Source organism: Salmo trutta, chromosome 12 (genome assembly GCF_901001165.1).
Source record: "Salmo trutta chromosome 12, fSalTru1.1, whole genome shotgun sequence".
NCBI classification, from domain to species: domain Eukaryota; kingdom Metazoa; phylum Chordata; class Actinopteri; order Salmoniformes; family Salmonidae; genus Salmo; species Salmo trutta.
The window spans coordinates 29,893,422-29,908,847 of record NC_042968.1 but is presented as its reverse complement, the minus strand read 5'-3'; the positions used below and the strand labels follow the sequence as shown (position 1 = coordinate 29,908,847).

Below are 15,426 nucleotides of genomic sequence, written 5' to 3'. Positions count from 1 at the left end.
AGCACTTCATCTACCACCTAGGAGGACATTTCTGCTGTGAAGTGGAGCTACACTGGAGGTGTGAGATTGAGAAGTGCATGTGTGTCACATCAAAAGCCTTGTCCCTTCCTAAGGCACAGTGAAATCTCCCATTGCTTTGGCCCTGGCATAAGCGTATTGTAACACGTTGCAAAAGTTGAAAGAACTGTGGGTGGAAAATCGCCTGTTCTAAATCAAACATGACATGATAAATAACCAATCAACAGGTGTGGTATTGTGAGAGCCCACATAGAGGGTAGTGTATGGTAGGTACCTTGCAGCAGCAGCCAAAAGGTTCTTGGCGTTAGCCGCCCCAGGGTCTACAGACAGAGACTTGGCTGCCAGGAGCAGCTTGCTGGAAGCCATGGAGATGTTCTTCAGGTTACCTATCACCTGGATCTGCTCATCTTTCCTCTACAACATCCACAGCAGAATCATCAGTTATTACAAGTCATAAACACTAGTTGTAAATCAATCATATACAAAAGTCATACAGAAAGGGCATGAAATGTTGCTCATTTAGAGAGTCTAAATGAACCCAAATCTGCCTAGTAACTGATCCCCTCAGAGCGATGACACGGCTATATAGTGCTAATCAACGCTGAACGTAACCTTTATTTAACTAGGTAAGCAAGTTAAGAACAAATTCTTATTTACAATGACTGGCCAAACCCGGACAACGCTGGGCCAATTGTGCGCCGCCCTGTGGGACTCCCAATCCCGGCCGGTTGTGATACAGCCTGGAATCGAACCAGGGTCTGTAGTGACGCTTCTAGCACTGAGATGCAGTGCCTTAGACCGCTGCAGCAGTCGGGAGCCCTGTGCAACTGACTATCCCTGGTCCTCCTATCCATCAGTTAGATGAATAGGAGAATGGTGCCTGGGCTGTTTTCTAGCTGCACCATGCTGAACATGTCTGTTGTTCCCCTCAGACTCTATGGTTCCAACTCTGCTGCTGGCAGTTCCTGCAGTCACCTGGGTCTGATTTGGTAATCAGTGTCATGCCACTAAGATTTCCTCCTTCCTTATCAGCAAGGCAGCCCGGAAAAGACTGTCATCTTATTTAGACTAAATTTAACAGACCGCCGCTCTGAGGCAATTCAATTAAATATTCCGTATCTATAAGGAAAGTTAACCAACAAATAGATTGACTGATGGTTGGCCAAGCTATGACTTGAGGCCAATTGGTCAACTTTTCCTCCTCTATTTTCCATCATATCAGCTTTGATAAATTATACAGTTGGGTCTTACGTCCAAAAGGTGATGAAGAGGCTTACGTAAATAAATTAGTCACACTCAAACAGTCAAATCCAGTATGGTGCCTCGTTTGTGTTCATTAGGCACAAAACAAAACAACAAAACTGCGTGGAACGGGGAGGCACTATGTGAACTTGGCAATAAGAAATGTTCATTTTGGTTTCCATTGCTATGTTATGGTGTGCCCTAACGAACACATTCCAGGTTTAGTACCACACAGACAGACCACTCTGACTGCACCTGAGTGTGCCCAGCCATCTCAATGCCGGCGTCCAAGAACTCATCAAAGTCTTCGCTGAACTTCCCAGATGCATCTGCGAGCTGGGTGCTGGAGCCGCGGGAGGCATGGACCACGTCTCCTGCTGATTGGTTCAGATCTGCTGCGGTCTGGTTCAGCTCGCTTTGGGCCTCCTGGAACGACCTGGTGGATGGAGGGAGCTACAGAGAGAGAGAGAGAAAGATAAGAGATAGAGAAAAACGGAGAGAGACAAAGACAGCCATAGCGAGTCAGTGTTCAGGTTGTGGTGCAATAAATGTAAGTTTGGTTTAAAAATATTAGGTAAGTGTTTGACCTAGTGGCAGTTTTAAATCAATAAACGGGTGATTAACTCTGGGGTAATCAGTGGCTTTACGTGAATGTTTTTTCAATAAAGTAACCTTTACTTAAGGAAGCGTAGAACTTACCGTTTCTCCCAGCAGTTTCTTGCTGGCCTCTCCAATGCTCCTGAGGGCCATGTCCACATCCTTCTGGCCAGGCAGGCAGTTGACACAGTTATTCAGAGAGTGGGACACAGCCTTGGCCACCTGAAGCAGAGAGAACAGGTGTGTGTGAGCACAGGTGTGCGTGTGTGTGTTTGTGAGCGTGCCTGCGTGTGTGTCAAGTGTGATCATTCATGCGTGAACGGAGGTGTTTTCCACAGTAGTGATGTTGTTGAGCTGCAATCACAATCTTAAAATGCTAATGAGCCAAGAAGCATAGCGGAGTAATTGATGTTCCTAATTTGCACTTCTGTTTCCAACAGAACATATGCCAACCAATATGTCTGTGTCCCTGTGGGGCCTAGCAACAGAACCCGAGTCGTGCTGCTGAAAGGATTACTGAATGCACAACTAGGACTACCTGAAAAGATAAAGAGACACAATTGAAGCCTTTTATTTGGTAAGATTTGAAAGAGATCATCATCCAAAGAGGAATTCAAGGACTTTCATTGGATTCCATTCAAAACCAAAGGGATCTTCGACACCATGTAAAATGGGTCCTATTTCACTCTCATTTGCAAAGGAACAGAACAAACACCACAATACTTTGTCCAGTATGTCCCTTTATCTGCAGTAGCATCTATAGATGCATCATTTATTCATCTGGTGGGAAGGTTATATGGGGAGGACAAGGCATTAATAATTGATGTGTGCTTAAAGCTGTGAATCTCCTGCTACAGCAGGCAGAGGATGAACACCTCACTGTGTTTGACAGGTGACCAGTGTTATGTTCAGCTGGGCTGATAAAATGTCAACTATTATTTGTCTATGAAAAGTTATTTTATTATTCACAACCAGGTACTGTAGTTGTGAGAAGTGATCTGTGGAAGCTCTACAATAAAAATAGTAGCCTCTCACTTGACCTTCACTGTAACACAAGCCAAGACTTTCTGAATAAAAGTGGTGATAGTAAAACTCTAGTAGCCCTTTGTTGTCTAAGAGCACCAATCACAGTCCACTCCATTCAGACAGAGGACAATTATACTGAACAGATGGAAAATATGGACGTTGGCATAGCCATATACAGCTGAAGTCGGAAGTTTACATACACCTTAGCCAAATACATTTAACCTCAATTTTTCACAATTCCTGACATTTAATCCTAGTAAAAATTCCCTGTCTTAGGTCAGTTAGGATCACCACTTTATTTTAAGAATGTGAAATGTCAGAATAATAGTAGAGAGAATGATTTATTTCAGCTTTTATTTCTTTCATCACATTCCCAGTGGGTCAGAAGTTTACATACACTCAATTAGTATTTGGTAGCATTGCCTTTAAATTGTTTAACTTGGGTCAAACGTTTCGGGTAGTGTTCCACAAGCTTCCCACAATAAGTTGGGTGAATTTTGGCCCATTCCTCCTCACAGAGCTGGTGTAACTGAGTCGGGTTTGTAGGCCTCCTTGCTCGCACACACGCTTTTTCCGTTCTGTCCACAAATGTTCTATAGGATTGAGGTCAGGGCTTTATGATGGCCACTCCAATACCTTGACTGTGTTGTCCTTAAGCCATTTTGCCACAACTTTGGAAGTATGTTTGGGGTCATTGTCCACTTGGAAGACCCATTTGCGACCAAGCTTTAACTTCCTGACTGATGTCTTGAGATGTTGCTTCAGTATATTCACATCATTTTCCTCCCTCGTGATGCCATCTATTTTGAGAAGTGCACCAGTCCCTCCTGCAGCAAAGCACCCCCACAACATGATGCTGCCACCCCCATGCTTCACGGTTGGGATGGTGTTCTTCAGCTTGCAAGCCTCCCCCTTTTTCCTCCAAACATAATGGTGGTCATTATGGCCAAACAGTTCTGTTTTTGTTTCATCAGACCAGAGGACATTTCTCCAAAAAGTACGATCTTTGTCCCCATGTGCAGTTGCAAACCGTAGTCTGGCTTTTTTATGGTGGTTTTGGAGCAGTGGCTTTTTCCTTGCTGAGCGGCCTTTCAAGTTATGTTGATATAGGACTCGTTTTACTGTGGATATAGATACTTTTGTATCCGTTTCCTCCAGCATCTTGACATGGTCCTTTGCTGTTGTTCTGGGATTGATTTTCACTTTTTGCGCCAAAGTACGTTCATCTCTAAGAGACAGAACGCATCTCCTTCTTGAGCGGTATGACGGCTGCGTGGTCCCCATGGTGTTTATAATTGTGTACTATTGTTTGTACAGATGAACTTGCTACCTTCAGGTGTTTGGAAATTGCTCCCAAGGATGAACTGGAATTGTGGAGTCTACAATTTTTTTTCTGATTTCTTTTGATTTTCCCATGATGTCAAGCAAAGAGGCACTGAGTTTGAAGGTAGGCCTTGCAATACATCCACAGGTACACCTCCAAATGTCAATTAGCCCATCAGAAGCTTCTAAAGCCATGAAATAATTTTCTGGAATTATCCAAGCTGTTTAAAAGGCACAGTCAACTTAGTGTATGTAAACTTCTGACCCACTGGAATTGTGATCCAATCTGTGAAATAATCTGTCTGTAAACAATTGTTGGAAAAATGACTTGTGTCATGCACAAGGTAAATGTCATAACTGACTTGTCAAAACTATAGTTTGTTAACAAGAAATTTGTGGAGTGGTTGAAAAACTAGTTTTAATGACTCCAACCTAAGTATATGTAAACTTCTGACTTCAAGTGTACATACACATAGCAGAGCCTTTTATAGAGATGTACAGTAGCTTCATCCCTATATGGCTCTGCACGTTATTCTACTGAAGTCCCCCACTCACCTGGGCTAGCCTCTGCTGGCTCTCTGCGTCACCGGGAGAGACCAGGGCCTGCTTGGCCTCATGGATCAGCATGGCCGAGCCTTCCATAACATCACAGGCTGAATCCAACATGGACGCCGCTGCCTGAGGGTTGGTGGTAGAGGCTGCCACGCCCCGCGCTGCCTGGGCTAGAGTCTTCAGCGCCTGGGCTGTCTCTCTGGCTGCTAACCCTGGAGGCAAATATACAAATGGTGAGTAGGGTTTGGAATGTTACAAATAAGAGTTATTACAGAAGTAGCTCCCTACTGCCGCACGGCAAGCTCTCGCTCTCGCCACTGCCGCACGGCAAGCTCAACAGGACCCCGAACAGCTTCTACTCCCAAGCCGTTAGACTACTAAATAGTTAACCAAATAGCTACCCAGACAATCTGCATTGACCCTCTCTGCACTAACTCGTACATCGACTCGGTACTGGTACCCATGTATAATGCCAAGTTAACATTACTCATTGTGTATTTATTCCTTGTGTTCTTATTTTTTTCTATATTCTTCTCTCTGCATTGTTGGGAAGGGCCCATAAGTAAACATTTCCCTGTCAGTCTACACCTGTTGTTTACCAAGCATGTGACAAATAAAATAAAAAAATTAAATGAAAAGGACTGTTTGCATTCAGAAGATTGAATTAAGCCTTAATAAATGCATGTTATGACCTCCGATATCCATAGCCCTCTCATATTGACAGTGTGCTATACCAGGTAGCGAGAGCCTCTGGTTTAGTTTCATAAGGTCTAAACTGCTGACTGCCTGAACAAGGGAATGCAACATTTCAGCTTCAACACAACACATTGGGGAGGAATCTAGTAAATTGAATCAGCTTGCATTACCCCATTCATCTAGACAAGATTACTGAAGGAATGTCACATCTACTCAAGTAGGGGAAGGATTTCTTCTGCTTTAGTCTTTGTGCTACTTTTCAGAGAGTAAAGGCTTAATCTAATCTACTATTGACCTTGAAGCATCAAAATATGTTGACGCTTTCAGTAGTAACAGTAAAATCTGTAGTCAAAAGTGAAATATACTATTATAGACACATCCTGGTGGTGCTATGGAGTTTGTTATTTAGCGGTATTGCTGTCATTAGAATGGGAGTCCCAGGGCAGTAGTACAGTACCTGTGTAGTGTTCATTGCCCTGTGCAGCACAGGTGAGCAGCTGAGCCATGGAGGATCCCACAGACTTGGAGGTGCTGCCCAGGTCCTGAGCACACTTCTCCAACTGCAGAGAGAACAACACAGTACATCAGACACCCAGACAAACAGACTCAGCAATGGATGAAAGAGTAATCACTAGAAGTAATGAGAGACGTTGATTAATTCAATTAAATCAGATTTCCCTGACCGATTCTCCAGGTAGTGGTTTCAGCTGCATGTCTATGGCAGCCATCTTGGCATCTTGGAGCTCAGTCTTCAGAGTTTGGACGGCTGTGAGAGCTGAGTGGATCTCCATGGGGCCGCAGGCTTCTTGGGCCTAAAAAGCACAGGGAGAGAGCAGACCATTGAATTGGTCATTCTAGACTGACAGTTTTTAACCCATCTGAGCTGGTATTTAGTGCCATAGCTTATCAGAAGCTGGCCAGTCCTAACAGGGGATAGGTACCTTCACAAAGTGACAGAGGTGAACGGCAGGTATGACTTAAGTGTGTGTGTGTGTGTGTGTGTGTGTGTGTGTGTGTGTGTGTACCTTCTGTGCAGCGGTTCTGAGCTCTGCCAGGCTGGTGGCCAGGTTCTTGGCACACTGACCCAGCTGCATAGCAGCGGCCTGGTCCATCACCGTGGGAACAGATGACTTCGCCGATGTCACCATCTTACTGCCAGGCTGTCATGAGAGAAACAGGAAACAGAGAAATGTCAAAATCATCACAAGAAGATGTTTTGTACCAGAGAATAGATGTCTTTATTTGAATTGATAATGACTACAAAACCCAGCCTTGCACAATTATTAGACATCACCATCAATAATATATCTTTAGAAGCTTTCAAACACACACACACACACACACACACACATATATATATCAGCACTGTACAATATATTGAGATCCCTTCATTCAATATGTGGTGAGATTAGGAGCCAGACTGGCACTGGGGGTGTACCTGTAGGAAGTTCTGGCTGGTGATGATGAGGGCTAGCTGGGTAGTGAGGTCTTCAGGCTGGGCCTGGCTGCCCCTTACCCCCTGGACCAGCCGGGGAATGTGGTCTGCCATGGCCTAGTGAGCCGCACACATAGATAAACAGTCAACACACATACAGTATTTAACCACAGTTTCTATATAGCTGTAGCACCATTATAGCTGTATAACTACAGTAGGCATACAAATTGTTCAATGCAAGCAACTGGCAATGTCCCCTGGCATTAAGAGACTTATCCCCAGTACCTTGCAGCTCTGCACCAATTGCTGGTGAGCGGCGGTGTTCTTGTTGGAGGCTGCTGCATTCTGGGAGGCAGCGATGGTCTGGGTGGCTGCAGCTGCAGCTTGCTTGGCAGCATTCTGTTGGAATGTCACACACGTCAGGCATGTTTAGAATCACTGCCTCAACGAATCAAAACACACACAAGATGCCTCTCATATGGCACCCCATTCCCTTTGTAGTGCACTTATTTTGACCAGGACCATGGTCAAAAGAAGCGTACTAAAGGGAATAGAGTGCCATTTGGGAGGCAGACAGTCTCCGTTTAGAGCCAGGGTTCCTCAGGTCAGAGATCAAATATTTGTCGTGCCATCTTTAATGTCGGGCAGTAGGGTTCAAACAATCTCCTGATTTGGAATTTTATTAGGATCCCCATTAGCTGTTGTGAGAGCCTGTGGCCCACTCAAAACATGAACAATACAGAACATTAACAGACAAGAACAGCTCAAGGACAGAACTACATCAATTTAAAAACGACACACATAGCCTATACTTCAACACGTACACACAAAATGTCTAGGTCAAATAGGGGAGAGGCTTTGTGCCGTGAGGTGTTGCTTTATCTGTTTTTTTGAAACCAGGTTTGCTGTTCATGTGAGCAATATGAGATGGAAGTGAGTTCCATGCAATAATGGCTCTATATATGTAATACTATTTCTTGAATTTATTCTGGATTTGGGGACTGTGAAAAGACCCATGGTGGCATGTCTGGTGGGGTAAGTGTGTGTGTCAGAGCTGTGTGTAAGTTGACTATGCAAACATTTTGGGATTTTCAACACATTGTTTCTTATAAAAAGAAGTGATGCAGTCAGTCTCTCCTCAACTCTTAGCCAAGAGAGACTGACATGCATAGTATTTATATCATCCTTCTGATTACAATAAAAAGCAAGGTGTGCCACTCTGTTCTGGGCCAGCTGCAGCTTATCTAGGTATTTTCTTGCAGCACTCAACCACACAATAATCAAGGTAAGACAAAACTAAAGCTTGCAGAACTTGCTTTTTGGAGTGTGGTGTCCAAAAAAGCAGAGAATCCCGGACAGACCTCCCCATTTTTACAATCATTGAATCTATATATGTTTTGACCATGACAGTTTACAATCTAAGGTAACACCAAGTAATTTAGTCTCCTCAACTTGTTCAACAACCACACCATTCGTTACCAGATTCAGCTGAGGTCTAGAACTTAGGGAATGATTTGTACCAAATACAACGCTCTTAGCTTTTGGACCAGTTTATTACTAGCCACCGATTATAAAACAGACTGCAACTCTTTGTTAAAGGTTTCAGTGACTTAATTAGCTGTGGTTGCTGATGCGTATATAGTCGAATCATCAGCATACATGGACAAACATGCTTTGTTTAATGCCAGTGGCAGGTCATTGGTAAAAATATAAAAAAGAGTAGAGGGCCTAGAGAGCTGCCCTGCGGGACACCACACTTTACATGTTTGACAGAGAAGCTTCCATTAAATAAAACCCTTTGAATTCTATTAGATAGATGGCTCTGAATCCACGATATGGCAGAGGTTGAAAAGCCAGAACACATAAGTTCTCTCAGCAACATGTTATGGTCAATACTATCAAAGGCTGCACTGAAATCTAACAGTACAGCTCCCACAATCTTCTTATAAAACAGTCAGTCATTTGTGTCAGTGCAGTACATGTTGAGTGCCCTTCTCTATAAGCATGCTGAAAGTCTGTTGTTAATTTGTTTATAGAGAAATAGCATTGTATTTGGTCAAACCATTTTTTCCAACAGTTTGCCAAGGGCTGGCAGCAAGCTGATAGGTCTGCTGTCAGAACCAGTAAAGGCCGCTTTATGTGATCGATACATGGACAATCTTGTTTAGGAAATTTCGTCAGCCGGTGATTGTCAAGCAAATAACTGCCGGTCTCACAGTAACTGACCATTAATTAACAAACACATTGAGCATCTCCTGGCTTCCACACATAGCCTACAAGCCATTTAAAAAAGCCTAATAAATCCATGTAATATAGCCTACCCCTTCACAATAAATCCATTATTTATTTTAGACAGGTCTAAAGAAGCATGATATGAAGAAAATGTAGTCTATTTCAGAAGAAAAGAACAGCATGCTCGGAGTTGTTCTGATGTTAGGCCCTGATGTGGCTATGCCATATGGCTGTGGGCTACACTACTTAATTTAGCAGATAAGATTTACTTATAAATGAGTGGCATTATTTTATATTATTTTATAGTATGAAGAACACAATTGAAAAAAGCTGAATAAAATATTAATATTTTCTCCAAAACGATTTGAGGGAATGCGCACACACACTATTCTGTGTTGAGCAGTTAATAAAGAAATAGGTTCTCCTATATGCGCAATTTAGAGTTATTAATGTAACTTTAGTTGTTCTACAAACAGTGGGCTATGTGTTTTGATTTTTAATACATTGTAAGGCTGCATGATGAGACTAATGATGATTTAAAAAAATCTCGAAAGGCATGAGCTCGGCTTTGTTTTTGCACAGGCTGTACACAAGCCAATAGTCTCTCATTCACAATTTGACAAGCACTTGATAATGCCTCGAATTTCACAGTGGCATCCCCTTTGTGGCCGTAATGCACCCTAAAAAAATCCATGCCTTTTGCAGTGCTGCGTTGTGCCCTTCTCCCTGAGTGTGCAACGCAATCCGACGCATCTCTCACTCACACGGCTCTCTGTCATATCCAATTCCGAGGTGCATATTGAAGATATTGGAATAACTGTCCACATTTACTTTTCGTCAGCCAACAAGATGAGCAGGCCTAACGAACAGCAAAAGCACGAGCCTATATCAATCTGCTATCTCCCATAGTGCAAACGTTGACCTATTCTATTCTTTGAGAGAAATAAATATTCAATGAATCAGTCAGTGTGTGTAAGTGAATCTGTGTGTGCTGTGGGGTTGAGCTATAAACCCATAGGCTTTGCTCTCTCATCCCTTCCAGGGTTTTGGGAGGGAGGGTGGACAACGAGACTGTCATAGCAGATGTAAGTAATGTCCCCACGCACTCTGGCAGCTTTCATGGCCAAGATAAGTTATTTCCTCTTCTGGTGCACAGCTTCAGGATAGTCCTCGTTGAGGAAGGTACACGTTCCTCTCAAGTTCTTGGCTCTTTCCAGAACAGCTACTTTGTCCTTTTTTATTTCACCTTTATTTAACAAGTTAGGCCAGTTGAGAACAAGTTCTCATTTACAACTGCGACATGGCCAAGATCGAGCAAAGCAGTGCAACAAACAACAGAGTTACACATGGAATAAATAAACATACAGTCAATAACACAATAGAAAAGTCTATATACAGTGTGTGCAAATGTAGTAAGATTAGGGAGGTAAGGCAATAAACCTCAAGAACTTGACTACTACGGGCCTGTCACCTGGGCCGGTGGTGGGTTTTCCAGTTCTGTGGGCATGCTCCACCTCACTCTTCTTGTGGGCCATCTTCAGTTTCTCCGAGATCATTTCCCTCACTTTGTCCTCAGACTCCATTCAGGTCTCATGTGGCAATTCTGCAATTACGTCCACAACCATGTTGTTCCGCCTTGATTGTCCCTTAAGATCATTTGTTCTCCATCAACGTTATCATGGAATCACAGACAGAACTGATGTCCTCTCTCAATGACTTACAGATTGCTGTCATCTTGCCTTTTTCCTGTTTAAACTCATTGAGCTGACCCTGGGAGAACTGCAAACTGTTCTACAGGTCCTGGACCTCTCTGGTCAGGTCATCCATTCTTTTATTAGTTGAGTCCACCAGTATTTGGACAAAACACTACAAGCCATTTTCTTGTTGTTGAAACAACTGTATGTAGATTTTTTGTTGTTGTTCGCTCGACCTGTGACAGAGAGACACCACTGTCCTCAACAGTAGTCCTGCCGGCTATGGTCTTTGTCATGGTACCTAGCAACGTAGGTCACACTGTTACACCTCGCAGTTCCAGACAGAGCAGGTCGCAGGGAAGATTGAAAACAACAAACAGCAGGGATCTTGCCAGCCACAAGCCCGGGACAATCTGTGATCCCAGCCACGGGCTGCGTTCAAGCCCTCAAGAAAACCCCGCTAGCTTGATAGGCAGCTAGCAAGCAGCTACACCAAATAGCTCCTCAGAACCGGTCTTGGTGGGCAGGATTACCGGACAGAGAGTCGCAGACCCAGCAACTGATGCCAACTGCGTCTCGGGATCCAAACTCAAAAGGTAGCTAGATAATAAGAAACTTTATAACACACTTTCAAAACACCAGACTTTCCAAAACAACAAACCGAGCTCTCCCTCACGCCGCTTTCAACAGTCATATGTAAAATGCTCCTTTTACATTTCAGTGGCTAGTAGGATGACGATCGAAGAGTGATACTGGATGGTCTCTACTTTCATATGAAGGAAAACCTACAACGACTTCTCAGAATGTAAACAGGAAGGGAAAGGAAGTTTCTATAACAGTTGAATGTACAGAGTGTACACTATAGCTCTCCAAACACACTCAGTAATGTCCTGTACTGTATATAACTGTTCTTGCATGGTTTACATCAACAGTTGGAAATAATAGCTCTGGTAATGTAATCACCTATACACGTTAACCTAAAGCCCCATATAATAAAGCATATAAAAAATACTATTTCTAGACTTTCACTCAAAGCCTGGTGTTTCCATGTGATTGACAATGTGGTGTGTATGTAGTGCAAGAGCTATGATGAGGAGAAGCAAGTGGAAGTGCCTGCTTACTCAGCCCCAATCATAAACAGAGTTTAGCAAACTCATTAATGGGACGCCATCTTAGCACCAAACTCGCGGGCCACCCATAGGTATACAGTACATATATGGCTCTGCCCAGCCTAGCCCAGACCCATCCAACTGACCTCTAGCCTGTTAATGAGCTTCTTCTTGATGGCGTTCTGAGCTGCAGCGTTGGTGGCCACGCGTAACCCCTCAGCCGCCTCCCTCAGTCTCTGCTGCTGGTCCTCGTTCTCTGGGTATGCCGCTGCGCCCTGTTACACACACACACACCCAGAGACAGACACACACACAGAGACAAAGGAAGACACCTCATCCATCATTAAACTGGAGCAGATGGAGATGCATCCAGGGAAAGTACTAGAGTCCAACTGTAATCATGTCCGTTTGTAATGACAGCAGCTCTTCTTTGTTTATCTATCAACATCTTGTTGATGAGGAAACGTCAAGATTCCTTTTCATTACCACCTCCTCTGGCTCCAGCTCTCTTTACCTCTCTCTTTCTCTCCAGCTGTCTCTGATTGTACGTGACTGGGTTCAGTTCACACAAACCAATATCCCTAAGAGCCTCTGTGCGTCCTATTGTTGAGGGAATGAAGAGAATCTAGAGCCTAAGCCTCCATGCCATTTAGTTAATTAAGCAGCCAGGCACTTCACCTCACCTGCTGCTGAATGTAACCCGCTACAGTACATTACAGCAGCCATCTTATATCTCACTAATACACACACACTAAAAACATACCACCCACAGCCCCAAGGTGATGTTTACAGTAAGCCCAGACTAATGTGAAGAGACATTACAGTACTAATTCCTCAAGAGTAGAGGGGACTAATGTGATTGACTGTTGAAATGCAAAACAGTTTTTTCATAACAGTGTGTCATGTTAGCCAGCCCAGTACAGGCTATTATTGATACTTTTTGCTGCTTCCTGTACGCCAGGTTAACTGTCACTTATGTGTGATCGGAAATTGTCACTGAAGAGAAAATAAATCGTATCCTAATAATAAAAGGGATTGGAAATGAAACACAGAGTAGTGTCCGAAATTAAACTACATGGCTTATGTCCAGATTACTCAGCACACAGCTTTGAGAGAAAGCCAAATGAAGAGCTGCCATCTTCTGTGGACTCCCCACTACTGACACAATCCTTTCTCCATGCCTCAGCAAAGTCTTCTCTACCCTCAATCAATCAATTATATGATGCTTATATTAGCATCATATAATACATATTTTTTGTGCATATCCCCCCTCCAAGACCCTCTGAAAGTGGGGTTACAGCCAGGGATCAGCCAATGTTGACGGCAACCCTGGAGCAATTAGGGTTAAGTACCTTGCTCAAGGGCAGATCGACAGATTTTTCACCTTTTGGTTACCTGCCCAACGCTCTAACTGCTAGGCTACCTGCAACTAGGGGTAGTGTTGAATACAGTCCCCTTTGACAGTTACCAAGGAAACAGTGGCTGGGCAAATCCTTCATTGATAGTGATAAAGATAGCTGCTATAATGTGATTAATGTGGAATCAAATGCATCTAACCAGCTTTAAGATATGGCCCCATTTAGCATTCATGATGGCAGGGACATTAATACTTGTCTGTAAGGCTGAGGAGCAGATGAAGAATCAAATGGACTGCCTGAAAAAAAGTAGACTGATATTTAACTAGACAACCAGGAAGCACCCAAATAGCACTCTGGAAAACGCTCTGGTTTGAATGAATGTCATCAAATGCAATACAACCCCATTTGGATAACCATATCAAACATACATGAAATGCATGTCAACGTAAATTGTAAATAAGAATTAGTTCTTAACTGACTTGCCTAGTTAAATAAAAGGTTAAATAAAAATAAAATAAAAACAATACACTGGCAGCTCTGCGAATTCCAACCTGTAGTTTTTCACTGGAAAGGGCCATTTTTAGAGAAAGTATGACATAGAAAGGGGTTAGACTAGCCAAATTCTTTCAGACCCCATAGCGATGCCTGTCCTCCTCCAGTCAGTGAGAACCGCTCAGTCTCTTGGTGGTGTTTAAATAGGAAGGCCACCATAGCTGGTAACAGCAGAACAAATCAGTGATACCTCAGAGGTCACTTCATGGGAACATGGTGATCTGAGGGACAACACGGGACATCCTCCTGCGGCCATACACTGCTCTGATTGGGATTCAGAAACAGACGTCTCTCTCTAGGGACTCCAGCCGGGTCCTCTTTTCCCCAGCACATCCAGGCAGACAACGAAAATGTCACAGGATGGGGAAAAAACAGACAGGGCAGATCATCGGTTCTTGGAAGGGAGTTTGAGGAATTTCACTGCTCTAGTTGTGTAGAGGACGAATCGGTAATATACTACTTTAGAACAACCTACTTTATTAACCTTCCGTTTGGACAACTCCTCTAGTACATACATAATGGAGAATCTATGCTTTAACCCAGGGGAGTCAAACTCATTCCACGGAGGGCCTAATGTGTGCAGGTTTTTAGTGTTTCCATTCAATTAAGACCGCCCTTGCTGTCTCCGCCTGGCCGGTTCCCCTCTCTCCAATGGGATTCTCTGCCTCAAACCCTATTACAGGGGCTGAGTCACTAGCTTACTGGTGCTCTTCCATGCCGTCCCTAGGAGGGTTGCGTCACTTGAGTGGGTTGAGTCACTGACTTGATCTTCCTGTCTGGGTTGGCGCCCCCCCTTGGGTTGTGCTGTGGGGGAGATCTTCGTGGGCTATACTCTGCCTTGTTTCAGGATGGTAAGTTGGTGGTTGAAGATATCCCTCTAGTGGTGTGGGGGCTGTGCTTTGGCAAAGTGGGTGGGGTTATATCCTGCCTGTTTGGCCCTGTCCGGGGGTATCGTCGGACGAGGCCACAGTGTCTCCCGACCCATCTTGTCTCAGCCTCCAGTATTTATGCTGCAGTAGTTTATGTGTCGGGGGGCTAGGGTCCGTCTGTTATATCTGGAGTATTTCTCCTCTCTTATCCGGTGTCCTGTGTGAATTTAAGTATGCTCTCTAATTCTCCCTCTCTTTCTCCCTCTCTTTCGGAGGACCTGAGCCCTAGGACCATGCCTCAGGACTACCTGGCCGAATGACTCCTTACTATCCCCAGTCCACCTGGTCGTGCTGCTGCTCCAGTTTCAACTGCCATGCCTGCGGCTACAGAACCCTGACCTGTTCATCGGATGTGTTACCTGTCCCAGACCTGCTGTTTTCAACTCTCTAGAGACAGCAGGAGTGGTAGAGATACTCTCAATGATTGGCTATGAAAAGCAAACTGACATTTACTCCTGAGGTGCTGACCTGTTGCACCCTCTACAACCACTGTGATTATTATTATTATTTGACCCTGCTGGTCATCTATGAACATCTTGGCCATGTTCTGTTATTATCTCCACCGGGCACAGCCAGAAGAGGACTGGCCAACCCTCATAGCCTGGTTCCTCTCTAGGTTTCTTTCTAGGTTTTGGCCTTTCTAGGGAGTTTTTCCGAGCCACC

General features: G+C 44.0%; 1 protein-coding gene across 4 annotated transcripts in view; it reads right to left on the bottom strand.

Annotated features, from left to right (window-relative positions):
• LOC115203319 (talin-2) overlaps positions 1 to 15,426 on the bottom strand; it is a 135,380-nt gene that overhangs the window by 37,076 nt on the left and 82,878 nt on the right. For all 4 annotated transcript variants that reach the window (XM_029767905.1, XM_029767906.1, XM_029767907.1 and 1 more), the window contains exons 22-31: positions 12,071 to 12,199; positions 7,175 to 7,288; positions 6,893 to 7,006; positions 6,480 to 6,614; positions 6,138 to 6,266; positions 5,912 to 6,014; positions 4,762 to 4,970; positions 1,960 to 2,079; positions 1,516 to 1,713; positions 293 to 432 (exon numbers count right to left, since the gene is read on the bottom strand). In XM_029767905.1, coding sequence (XP_029623765.1) covers positions 293 to 432; positions 1,516 to 1,713; positions 1,960 to 2,079; positions 4,762 to 4,970; positions 5,912 to 6,014; positions 6,138 to 6,266; positions 6,480 to 6,614; positions 6,893 to 7,006; positions 7,175 to 7,288; positions 12,071 to 12,199 — 1,391 coding nt within the window. The remainder of the gene's footprint in view (positions 1 to 292; positions 433 to 1,515; positions 1,714 to 1,959; positions 2,080 to 4,761; positions 4,971 to 5,911; positions 6,015 to 6,137; positions 6,267 to 6,479; positions 6,615 to 6,892; positions 7,007 to 7,174; positions 7,289 to 12,070; positions 12,200 to 15,426) is intronic.